Here is a 27,044-nt window from a genome sequence, read left to right as displayed (position 1 = left end):
TGTGCACTATAGGATCATGATAAACAGGCAACAAATACGATGTATATGCAAGGTTATATGTATGGAGCTCATCTGAGATGTTGTAAAGTATATATAATATAATAATATCATGCATGTTTAGTTATTAATATATAATAACATTACAGAGGCACCGTGCACACTTAGAAATCAAGATATGTCCTTCGTTTTTACTGAAAGGACATTACAATGTATCATTAAGAAGTACATTGTCTTATGTAAGCTAACCATTTAGTGTAGAATATGAACACCAACCTAACATTGCACACTACAAACCTCTTTCTCATAGCTTTCTGGTTAATATTATCATAAGCCGATCATAGTGCTGAGAAACTATGTAGACGTTAAGAGCTACTACCAATAAGGCCAGCAACAATTGATGCAATCTGTTGATATGGGAGGACCTTAAGGCTTTCAGCTGTGTCTGGTGTGTTTACTTACAAGTTTTTCAGCCCATCTCAGACTCATCCACCAACCCTCAGTTGTGGATAAGTCAAAACTTCAGAACAGACACTAAAAAAAAAAAAAAGTTTTGATAGCCATCAGACACCTCACCTTCACTGGAGCAAAATATAGCCATGTGGTACCTTCTACTTAAACGTCAGGCACATTTAAGGTAAATTATAATCTCTACCCTCAGACAAAAATCCCATGTATTCACGCTTCATGTTTCACACGTGTCTACTGCAATGCTTTTCTTTTTCTTTTTCATGTCCTTTTTTCACATGACTAATCTACATTCGCATTATTGTATGATGAGGGTCTGAGGTGTTATTTGTCACATACACATTCCTGTGATTTTCTCATTTGATTGGTTTATTTTCATGTCTAATCACTTTGTTCACACGAGATCGGGGTTATTTCAGGCTATAACCTGTTAAAGTGCTTTTTCATAGTTTCTTATATTTTCATATGTGGATTTTAAATGTGGGAATATTTAGAACAGTACAAATTGTTATGTAAAGGAGGCAGAAAATCCGAAAATAATTCATGCCATCTGTACATAATAGACTTTAAAGTGATCAGTGCAAGTTGCCTGTTGGAGTATAGACCCGTGAGTTCTTGGAGGTTGTGTAGTTTTTACTATTACTAGATATGTTTGCTAGGTAAACAGTTGTGTTTTTGTAGGACGACCTGCCTATATGACAGGGTAATTGCACGGGCTCGTGGCCTAACTGGCTTCGTGAAGTTTTTCCCCTCGGGGTTGACGCATGCGCACAGAAGCTCTGTAGTGGAGAGACTTGTGAATGGGGTGGGGGAGTATTTCGGGTGTACAGTCATAAGTCGGACTCGGAGGAGCCAGGAAGTAACTGTGAGCCATGCCGCGCCACGGATAAAGTAAAAGCGAGCGCGCGCCTCGTCGTCAGCAGCCAGTGATCTCACACACACACAGACATACACGCGCGCGCGCACGGGGAGGGAGAACACTAGCCGACTACGAAATCGTGCCAAATGTATAGTAGTGACGGACACCGACTGTAGCACAGCAGCTCAGGGAAGGATAGAAATATTCCTGTCGCAAAATAACACACATATTAAAGCAGCGCATCGACTGTGAAGTAGAGAGAGACGGAAGGAAACAGGGTTTTACGGGGAGTTTCGCAGCGACTGTTTCTCTTGCACTGAATAAAGAGACCAAAATCGGCAAAATAGAGCACATAACGTTCAAGATGCCTCGGGTGGTCCCGGATCAGAGGAGCAAGTTTGAAAACGAGGAGTTCTTCAGGAAGCTGAGCCGCGAGTGCGAGGTAAAAACTTCACTGATACATTGCGTCAAAGTGCGGAAACAAGTTCACACTTCTGTCCTAAATAACAAAGCGAAGCCGAAAGTGTCGCACTTTTATTACACCGTTTAAACATCTCTCTGTAAACCTGGAAGTGTTTCACATCGTGTCATTTATTGTGTTTTTATTCAGTCTCTGGTTTGGTGTCGAGTGAATAAAGGATTAAAATCACACAACTTTTCAGCACAAACACACAAACAGCTCATGTCACCTTGTTAAAGCGCATCACTTTTCACCTAACAAACACCGACATTGACTTTTTTTTTTAAATCTTTATTAATATTTTACCTGATTTTTCACCAGAAAGCTGAAATAAAACACGACACGTTTTTTTTTATTATTGTTATATTTCATTTTTATTATTATTATTATTATTTTGTACTTTGTAAAACCAAAGCCGCAACATAATGTTATTAATCATTTTTTAGTCGGGAAATGTACTGAAATTCGCGACATTTAAGCTGTACAGGTTTATTATCCTGCTGGAGAAAAGTGTGCTTTATGAACATGTTGTTGTTGTTGTTGTTTGTGAATCTGTGGACAGATAAAATACACCGGGTTCCGAGACCGACCCCATGAGGAGAGACAAGCCCGCTTTCAGAACGCGTGTCGGGACGGACGCTCAGAAATAGTTAGTATTTATCTCCTCTTATTCTTATTTCCTTTCACAAACACAGACTAGAGTTTAATCAGCGTTGAAATGAAATCTTGAAATCTTTTTAGTGTTTTTTTTACTGTTCATTAACAAACACGAGGCTAATAAACACCCGGAACTCCAAACACTTCCTCATTTTCTCAGTGAACAACAATTAAGCTACTTTTCCGTGTCTGGTTATTAGGAAAAGGTCATTTAGTTTTCCTACTGAAAGGGAAGTTTAATAGTTTTGTATGTAAACACGTGGTTTGAACAGTTTATGTAAAGTTTTTGCAGTCAGACGCTTGATTTTATCTGCAGTTTTTAATTTGAATCGTTTTCAGAAGACTGTCACCTTAATCAGCTGATCCTGAGTCAGTGCATGTGGTGTGTTGTGGTGTGTTTGCTATGTTTTATTACAGTTACAGTTATTACAGGATTTTACAGTCGTTGCTGCTACAACAGTTAACAGTAATCATCTTGGTAAAAAGACAAATATATACAACAAAGTTTACATTCATTTTTTCTCTAAATATTCAGACCTTTCAGATTAAGAACAGACTCGGCTGATATCATCTGCAAAAATGTTTTAAATCTAAGCACAAAATCTATCTATTATAACCTTGTTTTTTACTATATTTATTTATATATAAATGTACAGACTCGTACATGTATGTATGCACTTACCTTGTGTGTAGAATGTCATTTTAAGATATAAGAACATTTTATATCATTCTAAATAAAACATTATTGTTATCATTATGTTTTAGTTACAAATATTATTTGAATACTTAAGACACATTTTAGTTCTAAATATTAAAAAACAGAATCCACAGTCTTGAGACATTAAGTGCAGACGCTTTTTTCTTTTTTAGACGTCTGTACCCTCGCGGGATTATTAAATTACTGTGCCATTATTTTAAACCAGTGTATTAGTCATGCCACTGTTAATGTACGTGAAGGGCTGCATATAAAACAATTTATTGATTTTTCAAAACCTCTCTCTCTTTGTTCGTTTCAATTTCCAACTGACATTTTCTCCTTTATTCATTCGTCTTTTCCATCTCATAGTCAGTCTTAAAAGCCAGTGTGCTGCAGCCCAGCTTGCCATCAGCGAGAGCTGGTAAAATAGAATCAGATGTGTGTAACTCAATACTTCAAATAGGGAAAATGATGACTTGGGTTTTTCTCCCTCTCTTTCTTTTGCCCTCTCTTGCTTTTCCCTTCTTCCCCGGGCCCTGGCTCCAGGCTGTTCTCCTCCTCCTCCTCTACTGCCTTTCTGATGTGCAAAAGAAATGGCGGGCTGCATAATTAATGCCTAGGCTGAGCTTTTCTGATCCTGTTTGTATTGATTTCCCTCTAAAAGGCTTTTGTGGCGACCGGCACCAATCTCTCGCTGCAGTTCTTCCCCGCCAACCTGCATGGTGAGCAAAGGCAGATGCCCAGCCGAGAGTATGTGGACTTTGAGAGAGAGTCAGGAAAGGTAATCCCTTTATCTCTTTTTGTCTCTCAATTCACTTGTGTTCAGATTGGCATTATTAGCACAAGCACATCACGTTACAGTAATACCAAAGCATTTCAAACATGCCATATATTTCTGTTATCTGTTGATATTTATCTAAATTTATACAATTACTCAGCCACAAAACATAAACAGAAAAAACACTCACACAGATTTCAGTGATTCTTCAGTGACTGTCTTTATTCTCAATCTCTGTTTATTTCCACAAGCTGTGGCATTGAACTTGTTGTCCTTCTCTGCCTCTTTATCTCTGGTTGATAACAATTGCTATTTCAACAAATCTCTTCTTCTGATTATGCTCACTCATTTGTGACATAAACCTAGCTCTGCTTTTACTTCTCTTTTTCTCCCCATTTTCGCTTCCTTTAATGCTCTAATCTTTGTGGAGTTTGCTCAGTCTATTCCACATTTTATTGAAGCTTTTCAATTCCCAGTACAACACCAACACAACACATCAGTGTCTGTGCTGAAAAAAGTCCTGGTAGTTTGTAATGCTTTGTAATGATTCCTTTTATACATTTTAAGGATGAAACTCACTGTGTTATATTTTACTTCCCTGGAAAGAAACGTCTCTTGAGTGAAGCATGTCACCATTTTACACTTCAGACATTTAATATGATAATCTAAACTGCTCCCACCATCCCTACTTCCTTAATATATTCAGATGATGTGTGATCAGTTCAAAAACCCATACGAATGGAAAATAAACTCATTACACAATGTATCTGTGTCTTTGTTTCATGCATTACTGTTATCAAAATGTGCCACATCAGCTTGTGTTCTTAATATTAGACTACACTACTGAATATTATTTAATTTTTGCAAAACAAGTTAATTTTATTTATTTATATTTTTTGTCCTTGGCATGACGCAGTGCCTCAAAGTGCTCATGAGCATATGGAAGTGTGTGTACATGATGCTCCACGATGGGCTAGTGCCCTGTTCTCAGGCAGAATTTTTTCTCCGTACCAAAACTACCCAACTAAATGTCTGCCTGTATGCCTTTCTATCTGACTATTTACTACCCCTGTCTGTCTTATTATCCATCCATCCATCCATCCTTCCATCACCTTTTATTCAAAGCCCTAGCAGAATTGAACAATTCCTAAAATCAAGGGAAGCTTGAAAACTTAAGCCAAAAGAATTGTCATGTTTAGACAAACGACAGATTTCAGTATTATACACACACACACACACACACACACGCAACCTGTAATTATAAAAACTATAATTTTGTGACAGTGAATAAATGAAATGCTTCAGCAATTCTTTCCTTTATTAATGAAGCAATTTCTTTCTTTTTCTTTTTTTTTGATTATCATCCCATAATTGTTATTGAGTTATTTAGTTATTTTATAAATTATTTAAAGTGCTACTTTTTTTAAATTTTGTCATTGAGCTAGAATTTTTGGCCATGAATTAGCTGATGCACAGAGCAGCAATTTGAGATGTTTTCTGTGTACTGGATGTCCTGTGAATCAGTTAAAGCAGACAGCGTTCTCCTCCACATTGTTCCCATCAGTATAAAGGCTTGAGTCATCGGGAGCTCAGTGAGTCATATCAGTGTCATATGAGCTCTGCTTTTTCTCTGATATGAACACGATAATTTGTGCCCTTTATAAAACCTCACAACAGTTAAAAAACAAACCTATTTGGCTTGTTTTGCTGCTAGAGAGAATATTAATAAATGCCCTGTTGTATTGCCTATTCAATATCTTAATAGCAAATAATATCAGAAGCATTTAGCACAAACAGTGCTTGTAATACATAGAGAAACAAAGTTACAGTTAACCTGTTTCTACTTTCTCCTCCGGTTTGGGATTGGAATTGTGCTTGTTTAAGACTTGTGATTGGTACACTTATTGGCTTTTGTTTGTGTTTCTCTACTTCACGCTCGGCCAGTTAGTGGTGGTGTCGGCTTTGCTGAAACCTCTCTTCACGGACAGTGGCTTGCCGAGATGTGCTCATTAAAAATGCATCTCAGAGAAATCGATGGACCTCTCGGCCCCAAGGCTGACGGACTAATCTTTGGCTGTTAATTATTTAAAAAGGCGTGACAGGTTGCACATATGTGTGTGTGTGTGTGTGTGTGTATATAGTCCTGTTCTGACAAGGGGCTGAGGATGTGTGGGTGTGAGTGTGCTTGAGTGCGCTGGTGAGGTCAAGCCTTATGGTAACCCAATCTTTTTGCCCGTCACCTTCAGCAGCACACAAAGCCAGTACGACTTTAATGAACCTCACACCGGCTGCTTCTAAAACGTCCACATGGATCTTCTAATTAGATTAGCGTTAAATCTTGAGTTAAATGCATGCTTAAAAAGTTGTAGTGTTTTTTGATAACAATTTTCATTTATGCTGTATGCTTGTCAAAAGGAAATTTTGTTGAAATTTTGTTGCAAAGCAATTAATATTAGCAAAAAAACATTTTTTTCAAAATGACCTTTACTGTAAATCACAAAGCAGTGGTCATTCATTATTAAAATAATTTATATATATATATATATATATATATATATATATATATATATATATATATATATATATATATATTAGTGTTAATTAATATAATATAATAATATAATCAGACGAGACGAGACGAAATATGTTCGTCAACAACCTTTTTTTTTCATGACTAAGACGAGACTATGACAAGACTGCACCACTGTCCAAAAACGCTGACTAAGACTAAATTAACATGCATTATTGTTGACGAAAAAAGACGAGACGAAAATGTTTTGTATAAAATAAAAACTAAGATAAAATCTCTCTTCATTTTCGTCTACAATTGTCTCTGATTTTTCATCAGCTGTTACGCCTTTAAAATATTCAGAACGAGTTCGCGGCTTCGCTGTTGCTCAAGTTACAGGTCCGCGAAGCGGATCCCGCTTATTATATTGCTACCTACCAAATAAATCGATAATTTAACACAAAATGATGATTTAAAAAGGAGTTTGTTGATTTAAAAACAATTGTATTGTTTCCGCTAAAGAAAATAGTGCGCTCCGTCTCTACGGTTAGAATCCTGTGTCCATGGCAACGCTCTGTTTTTCATGGCAACGGTGTGTTATAGTTCGCAGCGGTCTGTCAAGAAATAAAATAGTGTGTGCGTAGAAAGAATTCATCCACACGCCGCTCAAATAAATAAATAAATAAAATAAATAAAGACTCCTGAGCGCAAGTCCACCCTAGGTCTAGGCTTTTTGTGTTAAATTATATTTCCTGTCGCTGCACAGGCTCTTTTATTGTACATGACAGCTTATGTCCCGATGACCGGTCTTTGCATTACGATTAAAAGCAGCATCAATAAAGTAAAAAATGTGATGTTCAGTCAAGTTCGAGTGTATGCACTGTTTAAACGAGTGTTCTCAACTTCTCACTGATACTTTTGTGATTCACAGAGTTTTGACAAGTTTTATAGCCTTGATATTGTTTCTTATTCAAAAGTGGTGACAGAAAAAACTCAGCACCCTCAACCTGAAACCTCTTCCCTGTCACAATCACATTATAATCAAAATTAATAATTAGGCTTAAAAGCAAATGTATATGTAAGGGAATCAAGCTTAACAATTACATGTAATATTGCTCCAAATATCATCAATAATGGTGTGTGCAATACCATGTATAACTTGCATTAAGTCGGTAATTTATATATATATATATATATATATATATATATATATATATATATATATATATATATATATATATATATATATATATATAATGTATGTATGTGTATGTATATATATATATATATATATATATATATATATATATATATATATATATATATATATGTATGTATATATATATATATATATACACACCTACAGTTTTGATCTTAGGCTTTTCATTAAGTTATTTATTTCCACTATAACACTTCTGTTCCTGATATTATTGCATTTAATGAGGCCTTGTATTTATTCTTACAATAGATTCCAGATGTGGTCAAGCTACAATTTTTTGACTAAAACTAGACTAAAATTAAGACTTTTAGTCGACTAAAACTTGACTAAGATACCTTGAGTTTTCTTTTGACTAAAACTAGACTAAAATGACGAGACTTTTAGTCGACTAAAACTAAGACTAACAAAAAAGATATGTGAATGACTAAATATGACTAAAACTAACAAGGACATTTGGCACAAGACTAAGACTAAGACTAAATTAAAAATAGGTGATGAAATTAACACATATAAATATGATGTGTTGTCTATAAAAAAAGTCATCCTTTAAGATGTAGTGGCTGAGGTCATGAAGATAATACCCAAAATTATGGGACTTGACAGGTTTATGACCCAGAATCAAGTTTTAGAGCATACATTTCCTTTCCTCTTTGTTTAAAAGGAAACTCTGTGAGAGACCCCTTGCTGATAAACCTCTTTATTCTCCTTTTTTTTTTCCTGTTTCCCTCTTTCTCACACTTTCTGCTCATCTGCTTTCTCTTACCCTACATACATATTCTCACAAAGTGTATATGACACTAAATTCCCAGTAGAGCCCCGCTGTCAGACCAGAGGAGTTCATGCGTACTTTCCAACCTCTGCTCCTAATTAAACTGATTGTTAACCTTTTGCACAAACACGTCTCTCCCTCTGCACTAAAGTTTTAATAGACTACAACAAAAAGCCCCAAATAAATAGCACCTCAGCTGGAAAAAGCACAAAACATACAGTATATCTAAACATGTTAAAGTCTTAGAGACAGAGTCAACACAGGAAATGTCCAGTATATTGTCTTAAATCAGAAATCAGTCGCCGTCCTCATCATTGTATTTCTTGCTAGGTGTCTTTTTCATTGGCAGGCCAACGCTATGTAAAATAAGCTCTGAGTTGAATTTTAAAAATATCAAACGTACTACACACCAAAATGAAACTAATTATATTCCTCTGACATGCAGACTTGATGATGGTAGAGTGCACAACAAAGCAAACAACTAGAAAAAAAGCAGCTTTTAGTCCAGTTGAACACCGAACCCTGGTGTTGTTTCCCCCTTTGTACAGTATTTTCAGGCAGGTGATTAGTCTCAGGTGCGTTTTCAAGCACTTGATTGACAGGAGAAAGTGAGACTACCCTGAATTCCCCTCAACTGCTTTGAGTGAACAGGCCGTGCGTTATGGGTTGTGGGTAACACTTTTTTGTAGATGTGAGCTGCTAATGTGACCTGTGAGCCACAAACTAAGCCAAAGGACAACATTGTAGTTTTCCATAATACATTTTCAGCCTCTACAAGCCTCTCAGCCTCTTTTTGATTTATTTAATTATGTGCAGTGTGAAACCAAACTACAGGGCAAACAGACCAAATGGATAGATTTTGCTCTGTTATGGACTTAGCACACAGACTAAGAAATGTGAAGCTCCTTTAAAATTGTGTAGATGCTCTTCTTTTTTTTGGTTTATGCAAATGCTCAGGTTCAAATATCATTATTTGATGTCTCAGAATGAGTTTCTTCTGTAGGTGCCAGATGACCTGGTGACACTGAGTAGCTGAGCCTGTATAATTACATAACACAGTTTACTTTACAACAATGTATATATGAAGGTGCATACAAACTGCACAGTCCTAACATTTTCATTTTCACACAGATTTATAGACTGTCTCGTAGTTTCTGAGTTTTTTTTTGACATTCAGGAGGGAGAACACAGCGTAAGCTATAATGGCCGTCATCTGTAAACCCCCTTTCCGCTGTGTTCCTCTCCTCCGTCTTCTGAAACACAGGCGTTGCCAGCAGAAGCGGAGCAAGGCCAGTTTAATCTTGGCCCGTGGCGGGGGGACAGTAGTATTATTCGAGAGCCCCCGCAGCACGGCTTAAGTACAGGCTCCCAGTGTCACTGCACACTAATGGGAACCAGCTGTGGGGGAGGTTAATTTTAGCGGTAGCTAGCACAACCTTGGGAGGAGATGTTAACCCTGTCCCAGCCAAAAGACTTTGCTCTTGAAGCTCTGTACTCCCCAACAGTTAGCTCCTTATTCCCACACACAGTGCATTTAATGAGCGATGTGGAGCGAAGAGAATATTATGGGCCCTCTGAACTTACAAACACTGGGTGGGAGCAGTAGAATACATGTCTCCTTAATTTACAGTAATGCTATTGCTTTGGACACTCTCACAAAGTATTTTTGACTATAGTAAAGAAGCAGAGGAAGTATAGTTTAAAAGAACAAAAAAAACTTATACTAATTATTCTGTCAGCATTTTCTGTACTTTCTGTATTCCCTAAAGCTTTTTCAGTTCTTCCAGACACCTTTTCTGAAATTAGAAATGCATGTGTAATAAAGGTAATTAAGTGGTCCAGTTAAATGTAACTGACAAAAATTGCTACCTTCCAGCACAACGCAGGCAGAAGCGAGACGCACGTCTTAGCTAGCTTTATGAATTTGTGTGATTTATCATTTGATCTAATGTACAGTAAAAAAGGCCCTGAAGCTTTGATGATCAATAATTTATATTAATGTACAGTATATTTCTCTAAAATTGCAGTGAATTCAATATTTGTAGAATAGTATTAATATGATATTAGCAAATTTGGTAATTTTGCTGTTTCAAATACATCCAGTCTTGCTGTTCTGTATTGTCAAATGGATAAAATCACATTTCTACCTGAAAATGCAAATGAGAAAAAAAAATTCTGAAAAAAGTCATTAAAAGGATATAAGATTAAAAAGTTCCTCTAGGTTGTTTGCTTAAATTGTAAATGCATTTTATAACCATCTTGCATGCATAAATATCTTATATATCTTAATAATAAAATAATATCTTAATAATAAAAAATAAAAATAACTTATACAGTTCCTATTTAAAAATATCAATGGACATTTAAAGCAATTTTAAGAATGTGAAAATGGAGACTGAGTGTGAGTATTTTTGAGGGATGGCTCAACCTGTAGATCTGTCAGCAATAGCAGCAATATTTGCGTTCACCTTTGCAGGAGATCACCTTTTCCTGCTAGAGACATTTTGCAAGCACAAAGAGGGGAGAAGCAGTAAGAGCTAGATATGTGAGCCACTCTTCCATATAGCCACTTAAAAGACCCAGTCTCGTTGAAATGTGATCTCCTTTTAGATGCCAGATCTTTGCTTCAGCTGGGAGGCTTTGAGCGACCTGATGCTTGGCCCCCTCTTCTCATCTTCTCTTTCTCTTTGCATTGGTGTGTGGTTTTTTTTTTCCTCGCTCATGCAAAGCAGAAATTGGGTCCGTCTGCTTAGGCCACGCCAACAGTCTGGGTTTCTGCAGGAGGAAAAGCAGCTTTGAGGCCATAAAATAATATGCTTTTAGCTGCTAACATTTACAGCTGTATCTAGAGGCCATCCACCCTGTCTAGGCAATACTTAATCATGATTGAGTTAACAAGTCAATCGAAATGAGGTGTTAAAAAAGTTGAAGGTGCATAAGCTAGTCAGGCTGTTTCAACACTTTGTTTTGAGTGAAATCTGACACGCACACATACTGATTGTAGTTCTACTGAATAGTATATTATTAAGAATAAGTTTGACTGGAACATTTTTCAAGGTCTTGATGCTGCTTGTGAATGCGTGAGATTCTAGATGACATTGTAAAGTTTAAAAGTAGTGTGTGTGTGTTTGTGTGTGAGAGAGAGAGAGAGAGAATATTATGGCCTAGATTGTGCAGACCATGTCTCGGAGCCACATCAGGGCGTGGCATTTTTCTCTCTTATACTCTATAAATCTTTGCCATGGCTGCGTGCATAAGAATGTTTGCTTGGGGGCAGATAGTGCCGGGACGAGTCAGCCTAAATGACTCCATTATGAAAGGGGCTGTAGTCTGAGGCTCACCACAGGAATTGGAGTTTTAATAGTTTTGTGTTAAAGCTCATTCCCAAGCCGTGTGGGTCTGCGTCTGTCAGCATTTGTTTGTGCGTGCGTTTGTGTTGGCGCATTTGTCTGTACGTGCTTGTGTCTACTTTCCATACATTATCCTGCTTTTGCATGCATTTCTGCCACTTTTCCCCCTCCATTTACTAAGCATATCTCCATATTCATGACTGCTACAGAACATTCTGAGTAGCCTTGTGGCGCCAGTTTGACAGTTAAGCCCAAGTAGAAAATAGTATAATTCTGCCTAGTATAAACCTGGCTAGTTAAGAGACAGGTTTGCTGTTACCTGGTCCATTAGGTTGTGATTTTACATCAGTCTGGCTGTGTGATATCGGGGCTCTTATTTAATGTCAGATGGAATAAGCATAAATATAAATACCCGAACAGCCGCTGCATTTTACCCTATAGAGTAGACAAAAATTATTACATGTGGAATATTTTAGCAATGATACTATTATAAAAATGTAATAAGTTCCTTACCACAGACATGGTTCGCTGTATGGTGAGAATAAAATGATTTTTTGGGGCAAAAAATGTATATGGCATGTACTAATAATGAGTCACATACAATATATAACTTATATATGGACTATAAATGTGATTTTGTATAAAAACATAATTGTCATTTTAGTTTCTATATAATATAAGAAAATATTAAATGTATTTGTTTAAATTTTACAGGCATTTACAGACGTTTTATACAAAAAAGACACGCACAACAAAATCCATAACAAAAGGTCCAACAATTATCGTGAGACAAACATTTAAAATTGGACCATGTCTAGTAGAGTTTCTCATGGGGCCAGACACAGTACGGTTTCCATAGAAACGCTGCATGGTGGCGCATTTCCGGCTCACGCAAACGGAAGCCACACTCCCCTTAGACAACTTGTCAGTGACATCATCAAAGCGAGCCAGCTAATTGATTCCTGCTGCCTCCATCTCAGTGATGTTGAAGCGAACTACAGCACTCCACTCCCCCACTCTGCCGTCTGCCTCTTTTTGGGATGTTTGTGGCGAAACATTTCCTTTGTGTATCATGTTTCTGTTCACGTCAAGATTCGCTTCTGTTGTTAAGACACCAATGGACTCTAGAATTAAAGATAGATAGATGTAGAAAGACAGAGAGAGAAAAGAGAATGAAGAGAGAGAGAGCGACATTGAGTCTGTTGTTTCTGTGCTTTTTCCCATTGGGTTTCAATTATAGTGTGCTGCTCAAGTTTCTCCATCCTGTCTGTCAGCCTTCCAGTCACACCATTCCGATCAATGACCTCTCCCATGCACCAACTGAGATGCAGAAAAAACCCCACATCACTCCATCTTTCTCTCATCACTGCCAATTTAATCCAGACGTTCTTAAGATTCAGTCGTCACTAATTTCTTAATTACAGAGCTGCTGTTCCTTTGCTTTGTTGTTTCCTTTAGCAATAAGATTTTTGTAACACGATACACGATGCAGAAGAAATCTCTCTCTCTCTCTCTCTCTCTCTCTCTCTCTCTCTGTCTCGCACTCTCTCTCTGTCTGTCTCTCTCAAATTGGATTTCAAAACAAATCTGAATGCTATTTCTCCAAGTGTTTTTGTTCACTCTGCAGTGTTTACTTGGTTCTTTTATGTGTTGCCATTAGTAGGATCTTGACTTACCCTAGACACTATTAACAGCAATCAAGCAGTGTCTAGGGAAAATGATATGCAGGAGCTCATTCTTACTTCCTCAGTACCATGAAGAAATTTAGACTATGGAAGGTGGTTATGAGTTGGGGCCGTATGCAGTCTGATGATACCGGTGGTCTATTATGTCACAGTATGCTTTTCTGAGTTATGAGGATATACTTTTTTGATATTTACATTTCATATGAATTTCAATAAAGATTGTTCTCCTGTTGCTTAATATTATTAGAAATATAAGGAAGTGAACTAGTGTACCACTGTCTCATTATATGCCATGGCCTCTGTATTTATCAGTATTACAACCATCACTATGATGCTTTGTGTCATGCAAACAGAGTCTTAGGAAGTGAAATTTATGCCTGAAATAATTTTTCCCCCAGAATGAGAACAGTCATTTAATTCCATTTTTTGGCCTTTTTTCAGGCCTTTATATTTTACTTTAAATATACTTTGTATTTGTATATTATACTTCAGTATTATATACAATATTATTTCTCTGTGCCTCAGTGTTCTTGCAGTCCTCATGTGCAGTCATACAGACACATTATTGTTATTGGAGTGTGGTAGGGAGCAGTATGCTATAAAGCTCCTGCTCTGTTATTGTTAGAGCACGCTTCATCTTCTCTCGCTGCACAACTCGGAGGTCTGTTCAGGAGCACAGTGCTGCTGTTATGCTTGGAGCAGAAAAATGCAGGGAGAAGGAGAGAGAGAGAGTTTTTCCTTTTCCATTTTGGCTAAATTGCCAAGTGTGCTCTTTTCTTGATGATGCTGCAGACTGATCTGTTTTGCTTTACTGCTTGTCTCTTGCCATTTAAAAGGTTTCCTTTCCTCTCACTGTTAATGGCTTGACTGCAGTACAAATGTAATTGTGCCCTGAACTTGTCACAGGAAAGAGAAACCCAATTTATTGGTTTAGTTTGGCTAACAAACCTTTGAAGTGATAGCAAACTAAAAATTCTGATATTGTTGGTCGGGACCAGTTAACATTACATTACATTACTGGCTCCACTACATGCCAAATCTGCCATTTAACCATTTTTAGGCCTGTTTTTTTCCCCATTTCCATTTTTTCTGAATTAATGCAAGTTTATGCAAAATCCATCAGTGTGTCATCTGAACACTCTGAGAGATTACAAGTGAGGAAAGTCTGAGCTTTTGTACAGATCAGTTAACGTGGTCGATAGCACACATTTTCTCGCATTTAAATACACACCTAGAAATAGTGCACAATGTTGAATATTTCATATGCAACATATTGAATATGTACTTACTTTGTTTTAATATTCTAAAATGTATTTCTAAAAAAAAAAACAAAGAGGAAAAAGGAATCCAAAATCCGGTCTTATTTTTTTAACAACCTCTGTATGGTTTATTTTTGCAAGGCCTGATTTCCACCAACTGACTAGAAGTAAGATATTTATGCCTATAGTACAGAGAGTAAAGACCAGGGTTGGAGAAAGCGCTTTCATTCAGGAGCTCAAAATTCAATGTATATCCTTTATTATTATTTTTTTTTTTTTTACAAAATGACTACTGAAAAGAGCCACACTCAAATCTAAACATCAGAGTCTTTATAAGTCTTTATAGCATTACTTTCTTTTTGTATATTTTATTTAAAGAGTGATCATGACACATGTAATAATGAATAAATGACAAGAAAAAATCTTATTGGTTTGGAAGTGCCATGAGTGCTGCTGCTGAAGAGCAAACGGTGTTGTTGATTATTCCTCTAGTGTCTGGATGCAGGTGAGAAATATGACAACTCAGTGTGTCTTACTTTCCTGATTCCAGAAACCAGACCCGTGCATTCACCTGGCTGAGCCACTGGTCATCCACCTTTCTGCCATGATTTTCTGTCCTGATAAGTGATCTTCCATACTTAGCTGAGTGAAAGAAGGTCACTTTTCCATAGGCGGAGAAATCAGCAGCCCTGCCTCCAGGAGCCATAAGAAGCAGATTACATGTCATAGCTATGTGGTTTTTATTCATAGTTGCCTGGTCACTAGCGAGATTGAAGAAACTGCTGATATTACTATTTACTAGAGCAGTTTCTACTCTATTCAACAAACAGTGAAAGCACAACAAGCACTACAAGCCATCTCCCAGTCAAATACTACATGTTGTTAATAAGCATGAGCGTCTAGACTCGAGTAAAGTCTTTTACATGGATGTGAGGACAGAACACAATAGCCATAGCTGAAATGGTAGCCAGGCTGTGTTTTGCTCTAAGCTAGAAATATGATATTTTACATCAGAGCCATTTTCCAGAGAGTATAATTATTGTAGATACATGTAGTAGTTACTCTTTTGTCACTGATTCAGTTATTCATTCCTTTTCCTAAGCTGGTTTGATTGCACTTATTTGTCACATAACTAACTTGTCACGCTTTTATATTAAATGGTCTTAACTGCCACTTTTTAACATAGTTTGTTTTAATTGTCGTCATACGTTTACACAGCACATGTTTACATATCGTTCCACAAAACAAAATAACTGAATTCAAAAGTTTCATTTCAAAAGTTCACCTAAACTTGATTCTTAATACCTTCTCATAGGTTTGAAATGTAGCAATGAAATACGTTCCTTGGCACGTGAAACTCCAACGTTCTTTGACTAGAGATTTAATGAACTAGTATAAAACATGGTAGCTAATTGCATTTTATATGTATGATAAGCTAGTTAGCTAATCACGTGTATTAAGTAAAATAAATTGGGGGAATACTTGAAATCAAGTGCTGTTATTATGTTTATTATTATTATTATTATTATTATTATTATTATTATCTGTTAATATGCTTGATGTAGCATATTAGAGTTACTCACTTGATAAAATGGCAGCAAGTCTTTGGATAATGTTATGACGTGTGCAGATCACATGTTACATGTAAAGTTATAAAATAATATTGTTTGAAAGTGGTCAAGTTTTTCATTTTTTCCAGAGAATTTGTTCTTCAACTTTCTGTATTTTTGTGCCCTAGTTTGGTCACCTGTCAGATCTCTCAACTAACTTTTAGGCAAAATGGCTCTTAACATTTAGGCACCTACAGTTAAGGTTGAGTCTTAAGGGTAGCAATTAAGGCTTTTTGGTAATAATATAATTTATTTCTAAAAAATATTGCATTCATTTAGAACATGATTGCTCTCACATCTGGACCCTAGCATTTAGATTTCAGGTTTTCTTGCTGTACTTTATTATTAGTATGATTATGTTTAGGTTGTAACAGTCTTGGTGGTTTTGGGGACAACTCAGCATGAAGTCCTTCTTCTGCTCTCTGAGGGTGTGTGAGCCAGAGCAGTGTGTCACATGCTGGAGTCAGTATTGCTGTGTTCACATGAGTGACAGTGACTTGTGATATTCATGTGAATTTAGATTTGCTCAATTTTATCCACAAGTTCCACTGTAACAGTGATTGACTTAGATGTAGATGAATTATAGATTAGTCTCCGTATAGACAGTCCATACGTTTAGACATCTGTCAGTGGGAGCACATGAAAAGTGCCAAAAGAAACTCCTCTCATCTCCTTAGTTCTGAGATAGCTCTTTAATTTAATCAAAGTCAATTGAGTAGTTGTATTTAGTTTCATTTGTTTGACAGTCACATGAGTTTCTTCTTTAACCCTGGCTGTGTCTTGGATTAGAAAGTAATTAAGGTGCCACCTTGTGCTGTCATCAGCCGAAACTTTTAGTTAAAAGTGTACTTAATGTCTTAATTGGCCTCTTTGGAAGTTTTTGTAAACATCATTATTTCTCAATAGGGAAAATTGAGTTTGTTTTGTTTTTTTTACTGTGTGACAAAAGCGAACATTTGTCCTAGTGCACCGGGAGTGTTTAGTAGTTAGCAGGCAGGTTTCCCTGAGGGCAAATCATTTCATCTCCGTTTCTGTTTGAAAGAAACACATCTGTTTAGTTAGGCCATTGAGTCCCTTGACAATGTCCTCCAGTTTTTATTTGTGGAGGTCTAACATGTGGAGCTGCTTATGTGTGTGCATGTGTGTGTGTGCGTGTGTGTGTGTGTGTGTGTCTGTGTGTTCCCGTGTGGGTTGGCTCTAAGGATTTAATCCTAAGGGCATGAGGTGTAAGTATAGGTTTGGGACAAGAAAGGTCTGGACCTGCCTAATGTTCCGCTTGTGTGTGTGTGTGGTGTGTGTGTGTGTGTGTGTGAGTGACAGGTGGCAGGGGCAGGGACGTTTAGTTTTTTTGGGTGCTACATCTGTGTATGTATGATGTGCAGTGTGTTTCTTTGAAGAAAATGTTTGTTGGGTCATTTGGAATGTGTACATGGGTGTGTGTGTGTGTGTTTGTGTGTTTAACAATAATGCAAACGTTAAAATTCTGCTCTTCTCTGATTACATAGAGATGCATGCTCTGTCTGTTTAACACTACTTTGCCTAGGCGTGCTCTGCACCTGCACCTGGCCACACCTGTTTTTGTGAAAGTGTGGGTGTGTGTGCATGTGTGTGTGGGTGGGGGTGTCTGTATATGTGTGTGGGAGCGACAGAGACATCAACTGTGTATTTCCATTCATATGTAAAGCATTATTTATTCACCTTCACAGGCCTGCATTCAGACTGCTTTCTTTGTGTCAGTTGCTGAAAATAAAACAATAGTGAAAGGAAGAGTGAAAAAGAAAAAGAAAGAGAGCTGCGGACAAAATAAGACATAGCTTTCAAACCATAATAGCATTTTAGCAGCAGGGCAGTTGTGTCACAGCAGCCGTGACGTCCATGCCACGTGAACCTGATATATCCACTGAGATACCGCTGCTGAATTTGGTTCAGAAATACATCGATTAATCAAAAACATACTTTTTTTAAGATCCACATCCCATTTTAAACAATGATTTCATCTTTCAGTTTTTACTTCTGCTTTTTACACTAGTCATGCTTTCTTATGGCTTTAGTAGACAAACTAGACCCAATACAAAAGGCTTCCTATTCACTATGTTTTCTTTTTCTTTCTTTCTTTCTTTCTTTCTTTCTTTCTTTTTTCTTTCTTTCTGTCTGTCTGTCTGTCTGTCTGTCTGTCTGTCTGGTCATGTTCCTGTACTGTATGTTGACTAAAGATTAAAGTCCTGCTTGTGTTTTGGTGTTTGTTCTGCTGGTAGAACAGACTCACTGCTCCTAACTCTCTGGTGAAAGAAAGCATTCAACACTCATTAACACCAATTGAGAGAAGCCTGGGTTAATTTCAGGAACTCCCCTTAGTTCTTTTACCTAGGGTTATGTGATGGGGAAATTTCTCTCTTTCTGTCTGTCTTTCTCTCTCTGTCTTTCTTTCTCTCTCACACACACATACACACACAAACATACACACAAACACACACACACACACACACCGAATAAAATAATCAAATGTTAAGTAAATGCAGTTTAAATACATGTTTTGCCTGAATTACGTATGCATTACACTCATCATTCAGTGGAAAACTGAGTGTATGGAGAAGAGGATCAAACTGCATGTTTGCTATGTGAGCATATATACGAACTTATGAGAGTGTATTTATTCAACTCTCTCTCTCTCTCTCTCTCTCTCTCTCTCTCTCTCTCTTTCTCCATCTCTCTCTTTCTCCTTGACCCTCTTTCTCACATTGTTTTTTTTTCTGCAGCGAGGGAAAACCCAGAAAAGGCCTTGTGAGCCTCTGACTCACACACACAGACATGTCTGAATAACACACACACACAACAAGCTGCTGTGTGAATAAGTCTGTGATCAGCAACTGCTGCATAATTAGTACTTGTGTTAGATCAGCCATGCACACGGAGAGCGCCTCATACTTATGAGGTGTGTAGACACAATGCCCTTCTGTCAGTGTGTGTATATGTGTGTGTGTCCCCTGGTATTCTCTGCTCAAGACTCTGCTCATCTTAGCTTAGATCATTCATTCATTCATCTTCTACCGCTTATCCGAACTACCTCGGGTCACGGGGAGCCTGTGCCTATCTCAGGCGTCATCGGGCATCAAGGCAGGATACACCCTGGACGGACTGCCAACCCATCGCAGTAGCTTAGATCAATTTAACTAAAAATTTTCAATTTTAGATCTAATGAATCCAATAATTTCAAGATCTGTTCAACTTGGATCTCCTCAGATCAGTGCAGATGTGTCTTCCCCCTTTTACCATGATAATATAAAGAGTGTAAGATTCTGTTCATATTTATAGCGCTTCTGTGTTCACTAATGCTGAAAGAATTTGCCTTATTCAGCAGAAGCAGACCCAAACCACACTATAGGTCAATGTCAGGGCTGTTGTTCACTGAATTCTGAGTCGTTCAGCAATAATTTTTGTTCGTAATTGTCTTCTCTCTCATAGTCGTCAAGGCGTCTGGATCTCTGGTAACAAAGCATGTCCTCAGAAATCCCCATGTAAAAATGTTTGGGTGCTGTCTAAGAGCTCTCTCTCTCTCTCTCTCTCTCTCTCTCTCTCTCTCTCTCTCTCTCTCTCTCTCTCTCTCTTTCTCTCTCTATCCCTAACACTTGAGCATGTTCTTGTATTCTCTGTCCTTTTCACCGAGTTGCTTGGCGGCCTCTGTTGGCTGTTGTGCATAATTGTGCTGCTGGTTTTCTCCCAGTTCCTGTGTAGATGTGAAGACAAAGAGAGGTTTGATCCCATAACCTTCAGTTCTGGGTCTGTGTTCTGTTTTGATACAGACATCACATCAGTTAAATGATCGGGTTTAATTCCGCACAAAAACAATGTAAATCCTGAGTCCTTGCGTAGCTTCTGTGTACAGACTGTGTATTAAAGAGTGTATAGAGTTCGGAGTGTGTGAGTGTGTGTGCTTCCCTGAGTGTCACCGACCGAATCGGGGTGGGGTGGGGGTTGCTGTCGGTTGGCTCTGAAGAGGAAGTCTGTGGTTAGACCGTTTTTCTCCATGAAGCAGGGCTTAAAAAAGACTGGCTGTCCTTACAGATGTGGAAGCCATTTCAGGGTGTGTGTGGGTATGTGTGTGTGGGAGGTAGGCCTAAATTTATGAAGCATAGGATTCAGGCAAGCCTGTCTGAGAGCACGTAAAGGAGACCCTACTTGCCCCAAAGCATGCTGGGAATGGCTCAGGTTTGGGCTGCTTGTAAATGAAAGCCCTGTGCTGGTCGGCCCCAAAATAGCCCTTGAAAATAAATTCAAGAATGCAGGCCTGGCTGTGCATGTAACAGAAAAAACAAACTTCACGTCTCACACTGCCTCATTACTCCCTCTTTTTATTGTCTGATTTATTCATTTGTTTACATTAATATAATAATCTTTTCCCTATCAAGCAGTGGCTGGCTGCTTGGTTGTAAAAAATGCTTTTGAGGCATGTGTGTATGCGTGTGTGTGTGTGTGTGTGTGTATCACCTTTAATTGGCTGCATTAATCATTTCCACATGGCCGCTGGCAGCTCCATCTGCCACTGACGTGTGTCCCTCTCAGCTCATCGGAGAAGTGCATTGTGTCACAGGTGGCATGCCTCAGCCTTACACTTCCTGCTGCCTCGTGTCCTTTCTTCAACATTCTGCTTGTTCTAGTTTTCTCACTGGTGGAGGTGTTTGTTAATATCCTGTCAGTCTCAGGATATTTATCTCGCATGCATTGGACTTGTTTCTTTTGCTTTTCTCCTACTGTTATCAGTGACGGGACTTTGTTGAGTATTTTATTAGCGTACATTAGTGTTGTAGCTTAATCCTGAGTTATTTATTCCTGAATGACCAGTTAATCACTTTTTATGTGAAACTGGCTCTCATCTGTACATGATAATAGCAATCGAAATGCAATTTTAGTTCTACAAGCATGTTTGTTTAACGCGTGTCTGATTTTTATGCAGATGCAGCCGAGTGAAGAAAGTAAACGGAATAATGTTGTAATGCAAATAACTTTCCATCTATATAACAGAAGTTGTTAATCACTAGACATTAGCTGCTTCAGTTAGGCTTAGAATATAGGGCCAAATTAGTGACGTGGCACTGCTGCTGCTGGAATGTTCCCTCAGTGTTCAAGCCTTCCCTAAAGCTCTCCTACACACACACACACACACACACACACTCACACACACACACAGTCATCTGTAGAATCACATTAGCATTTGTAAGTAATAAAAACTCATAAATTGCAGCATCAATCAAAACACACTAATACAGAGGTCTGCTGTCTTTGACCTCACATAGAGCGTTATCTAGACATATTACTTTAACTCATCTTACACACATTCCAGCAGTGTGTGCATGCATGTGTGTGTTTATGTTTCTTCCATATGTTTCTCAACACTGCAGGGCATACACTGAAAAAAAAAAGCAAGTTGAATGTACTTCATTTACATGGATCCTTCGGCTTGAATCGAGTAACAGGAGCACACTTCGTTTTCGTACATCCAAACTGAACTGATGTGTATCCACAAAACACCTGAGCTGAGAAGCAAATCCACAACACTGGTGTTTTGCAACAGACACATTACCACTGCACTATTCTTCAGTTCTACACTTGCATGTGCTCAGCTCTTAAATGTAATACTGCAACTTCTTCATGAGATTTCACCATGTAGCTTGTGTGCGTTAATACTACTGTAGAAACATTCAGTCAAGTCATTAGAAACTCTGAGAATTGGGGTTTAGTATAAAAAATGAAACATGTTATTTTAAGAAGTTCTAGTTCAACTCTTGTTTTCATCCAGATTTAAGGATTTAATAAGGAGAGACATCCTCATTCTAAGATATTCACATCTAAATTACAAAGGGGACGCTATACTGTTAAAGTTCTACACATTCAGATGATATATTTCTTGAAAACATTGTAAACAGGAAACAGAGTGAAATCTCAACAGCTTTATCTCAACACAACTGTCCTGAACAAATTAGGGCACCGAGGAGAGGTAAGGTTGGTTTGGACAGGGTTGTTTTGGCTGCTTGAATCAAAAGTCTGGCACAACTCAATCCCTCTGTACACACACACGAAACCCCCCCCCAACACACACTTGTGCACATACTTTCTTGTCGCTTACTTCTACAATCCCAACTATTTTTTTTTCTGCTTATATTATTTACCAAATTCAAAATGGAAATCAAAACCCAGTTCGAAAGACATCCAGTATTTTATTGCTGATTTACCAATAATTACAATAAGCACACTGAGGCCCTCTTTTTTCTTTCTGTCCCCCACCTCTTTTGTGTTTTGTTCTTTTTATCCCAAAGCTTTGTATTCTCTACTCTAACCCCATGCCAGACAAGCAAGGACTTGCAGCAGTGTAAGCATCCATCTGGAGGTGCCACATTACCTACTACTGACAACTCATCGACTCATACTACTGAAGAGGCTTTAATTTAGTTAATCTTCGTCTCATTCCTTTTTTAAACCATATCACAGAGAAGCCAGATGGAGTAGGATGTAAATAAAGACTCGTCTAAAATTGTTTTTTTTAGAATTGTGATTCATTTTTATGTACTTCTTTAGCTAATCATAACCTAGCTTAATAACTAATACTGAGTGTAACACTCCAGGATGTTTTAACATCTTCGAATGTCTGGCATTTGTTGTGATCAGTTGTTTGGTGTCAAACTACAAGATTGCTCACAGATGTCTGATCCCCAAATTGATCACCAGCTTGCTCAAGCTGTCAGTCATGTGTAAACATGGAGGAAATATTGTTTGGACAGACACAGGCAGGAAAGATTGGAAAATAACATAGTTTAGCACATTTACTGTGCTCTTTAAAACCATTTGGATGGTTATAAAACAGGTTGTTATAGAAGAAATGGCCTGTTACTGTGTTGGCTGTATTTTGTCGCCTTCCCACACAAAGATGGATGATAATCTGGATTCAGCGGCAGATGAATTTGATTTCCTCTTGGACTCTTTCTCACTGCTATACTTGAAACTAGTCTCAGAGGCATGGCTCGTAGACTGAGGAAATCACTAGACGAGCATTCATCATGGACACGTGCAGCTGGAATATACATGCTTGCAGCTGGCGACCGGATTATCGAGGCTAAAATCTTGTAATGTAAACCGTCCTCTGCTTTCACACAGTCGCTTACACCTAATCGGACTGATTTACAGGAACAGATAATAGCAGTGATTGGGGCATGGTCGTAAGCGTGGTCTGAGAGTCAGAGCGGTAGAGAAGGCAACAGGACAACTGGAATCTGCCTGTTGATTAAGTTGTCATTTAAAGCCTTAAAGTTTTGATGATAAACATTTTTGGAAATATTGAAGAGGGCAATGAGTGTTCAATTGTGTGACTGCAGCTTATCAGTAACGTTCTTCCAAATTCAGAGATCCTAGACAGCAAAAACTGGACGTTCTTTCTGGGTGCGAGGGGTAATTTACTTTCTGTCTCCTATCAGTCAGAGTGACTGTAGCCATGAGACTGTAGTGTGCTCATGCATGCAGACGATAACCTTCATCTAACTCAGAGGAGCCCCGCGATAGCTTTCACCCTCCTGATGGTAGCTGTTGTATAAAAAGGGAAACCTAACCTGTGGGTGCGAATTGGCTAAGACTAAAGAGAGAAAGAGAGTTTGTTCCCCTCATTTGTATATGTTGCTGGCATTCCCCCAGTGAAAACTGTGTGTTTAAGCAGATTGAGTTATGAATGTTCTCTCTGGCTGGAATTTACCAAGACTTTTTATGTATGTTATTAATGGCCATAATGGTTGTATGGATTGGTGGAAAGAGCTGTTTGAGTTGGATGAACGTGGAAGAAAAGAGTAAAACGATAGACGTATTTATGTTAATGTCTGAATTCAGAGTTTTTCCATGTTTTTGTCGCCTTTTGTGCTAAACTGCTAGTCATTTTAGTGCCAGGCTTTGGAAATAATATATTACTGTTATTTGTTTGAGGCAAATGTTTTAGTCATTTGTTAGCAGTTTGTCAGAAATTTGCTCTCTAATTATACAGTATGGTTGCTCTCAGCAGGGTGCGTGCGTATATGTGTGTGTGAGCGAGACACAGAGAGAGACACAGAGAGAGAGAGAGAGAGAGAGAGAGAGAGAGAGTGTGGTTGTTTGGGCACTGACCTAAATGTTTGAGTATTCATCTTTCAGAAATGAGGATGCAATTTCAGTTAGGCTTTTGACACCATGTTCTCACTGATATTTAGCTTAAATTGCTGTCATTCTTCCCAGCCTTTACTTTGCATATTTGTGTGTGTGTGTGTGTGTGTGTTTTTGTTTGTGTGTTTGTGAGTGTGTTTGTGTGTTTGTGTGTGTTTCTGAGTGTGTGTGTGTTTGTGAATGTGTGTTTGTGAGTGTGTGTTTGTGTGTGTGTGTGTTTGTATGTGTTTGTGAGTGTGTGTTTGTGAGTGTGTGTGTGAGTCTGTGTCAGTTTCAGCTTATCATTCAGTGTGCTTGGGGTTGTTTATTCTGTGGACACTATAGGACTGGAGGGACTGAGTTTGAAGACAATAGCAATGGAGGAAAAAAGGAAACTCAAAAGAGAAAAGAGATATACAGAGAGATTAAAAACAGAGACCAAGTGGATAAGTGGCTGAAAGAGAACATCGACACCACATCATACAGATGTTTACATTCATTCATCTCCACTAATTGCTTTATTCAGGCACACGTTCATGCACCGGTTGGTAATTTAAGTGCTGCCTACTAGCATATTTTTAGGAGGTGGGAGGAAAGTCATGAAGACACGTGGTGAACACGTGAAACGCCACACAGACAATAAGCAGAGCTCAGGAATGAACAGGGCTCCCTGAAGAGGTGAGGCAGGAGCACTACACACTGTACCACGTGACCCACAAGTAAAAGTAACAAACATTTTGTGTGGGTATTTTTAAAAACATATAAATAAATGACATATTAATTGGAGTCGCGTCTGTGACTAAAGCTCACGTGCCATTCTGTTGGGAATCTAGTGCCTTGTGAATGTGTGATCTAAACCAGCTGCTTTTTGTCGGGAGCATATTTAATAAATAAGAAGCCTTTTGGAGTCTTACCTGTTTTAGAGGCTGTCATATAAGAACAAATAAACGAATCCAGTGTCAAAACACATTGTTTTATAAAATTAGATTGTGATATTTTTAGATTGTGATATTTTTGTCTTTTCATGATGAGAAAAAGTGTTATAGAATGCACAAGCCTCCGTTCTCTTAGTTATTTTAGTTATTTAACTGACTGAAATGAATGTGGTGCTTTGCCTGACAAAATATTACTGCTGTAAAATTGGTTTTGTTTGTGAAGTAACATAACATCATAAATGCATGGAATTGATTATTTTGTGTGATAGTGTACTTCATTACAGAATTAGTCAACATGCCAATTAAGTCACATATAAAAATATCATTAAAATGAAGAAAAAGTTCTTATATTCTGAATTCTTATATGTTCTGATATTAGGACTGTTGAGTTGTGTTCATGCTAAGTTGCTTAATAATCAGTAGGAAATTTACCCCGTTTTTCCTGAAAGGTGGCTTTTCTTTAGAACATTGAAACCCTGTTGTGTGCCATGGCTGCCAGTATCAGTAACACACCTTGCAGGATCAAGTAACTGAGTAACTGATTTTCATTTTGGAAACTTAATTAAAAACCTTAGATCTGCTACATGCTAGTTTTAGGAGATCGTGTGAAATAACATGGCCTGCCAGAAAGTCAGGGAATTTACTGTTATGTTGCATGGGGGAATTTAACAGAATTGACTTCTGTTTGTTTATATAATCTGTAATGTTTATGCAATAAGCAGATGACATACAGTGGTGTCTTTTTTTTTAGATTTGGTTGTAACTGATAACGATACGGAGAGCACGAAAGAGTAAGGATACACTTTAAAGACGTGATTAGTTGCTGACAAACTGGAGGGCCCTGTGAGTTAAATATTAACTTCAAAAAGACGGTTGTATAACCACCATTAACACCTGCTTCCTGGTGATGAACAGTATTAAAAGAACTTCTTTCCTCCTGCCTTCTTTGCAGAACAGTCGTTACCGCCTGCATTCCCCAACTCATTTCTCGTCCAACTTTGCTTTTGCAAACATGATTGCAGAAGGTTCAGTATGTTATGAGATGGGATATGAGAATCATCTGTGCTTGCTCATGTCGTGTATGCATGTTGACAACACAACAGATGGCAAGCTTGAAATGTAGCGTAGTGCGAGCAGTACAGAGATTCAGAGAATTGGAAAACTCTCGCATTACAGAATAACATGAGGAGTCGTGATATCATATGCTGCGCAGAAGGGAAAGTAGAGCAGTGTGAAATGTTTCTACACTTTTAAAGAGGCTGCAGGAAGTTGTCTTGTTTGTGAAGCAGGTCACAGTTAGGTAATTGTGTACATAGATAAATGTGTGTTGGATCTGTTTGTTTCATTAGTAGTTTAGATGTATAGCAGTGGACACTGTACTGTATATGACTCCTTTGAGAAAGAGGAGCAGCTACGTATCAGGTACAGCAGTTCAAATGAAAGTAAAATCTGCTATGAGAGTGCACAGATGCAGTCATATAGATAGCATACCTATGATATATTCAACATAATGGACCTCCTGATCAGCATATCTAGCTAACCCTGGGGTTATAATGCTTTCATGGTGCCTTGAAAGTGGCTATTCCCATTTGCAACTTCTGTGTCTATAATGGTAGTCCAGTTATAAACTAAGATAAAAGA

General features: G+C 38.0%; 1 protein-coding gene across 4 annotated transcripts in view; it reads left to right on the top strand.

The window, feature by feature from the left end:
- The first annotated feature begins 1,336 nt into the window (after positions 1-1,336).
- cbfb (core-binding factor subunit beta) overlaps positions 1,337-27,044 on the top strand; it is a 37,171-nt gene continuing 11,463 nt past the window's right edge. For 2 of the 4 annotated variants that reach the window (XM_060877830.1, XM_060877832.1), the window contains exons 1-3: positions 1,337-1,766; positions 2,347-2,433; positions 3,803-3,919. In XM_060877830.1, coding sequence (XP_060733813.1) covers positions 1,689-1,766; positions 2,347-2,433; positions 3,803-3,919 — 282 coding nt within the window. In that variant the 5' untranslated portion in view covers positions 1,337-1,688. The remainder of the gene's footprint in view (positions 1,767-2,346; positions 2,434-3,802; positions 3,920-27,044) is intronic. The other 2 variants (XM_060877831.1, XM_060877829.1) reach the window with 2 other exon arrangements.

Source organism: Tachysurus vachellii, chromosome 9, assembly GCF_030014155.1.
Source record: "Tachysurus vachellii isolate PV-2020 chromosome 9, HZAU_Pvac_v1, whole genome shotgun sequence".
Lineage (NCBI taxonomy): Eukaryota > Metazoa > Chordata > Actinopteri > Siluriformes > Bagridae > Tachysurus > Tachysurus vachellii.
This window is presented reverse-complemented; position numbering and strand designations above follow the sequence as displayed.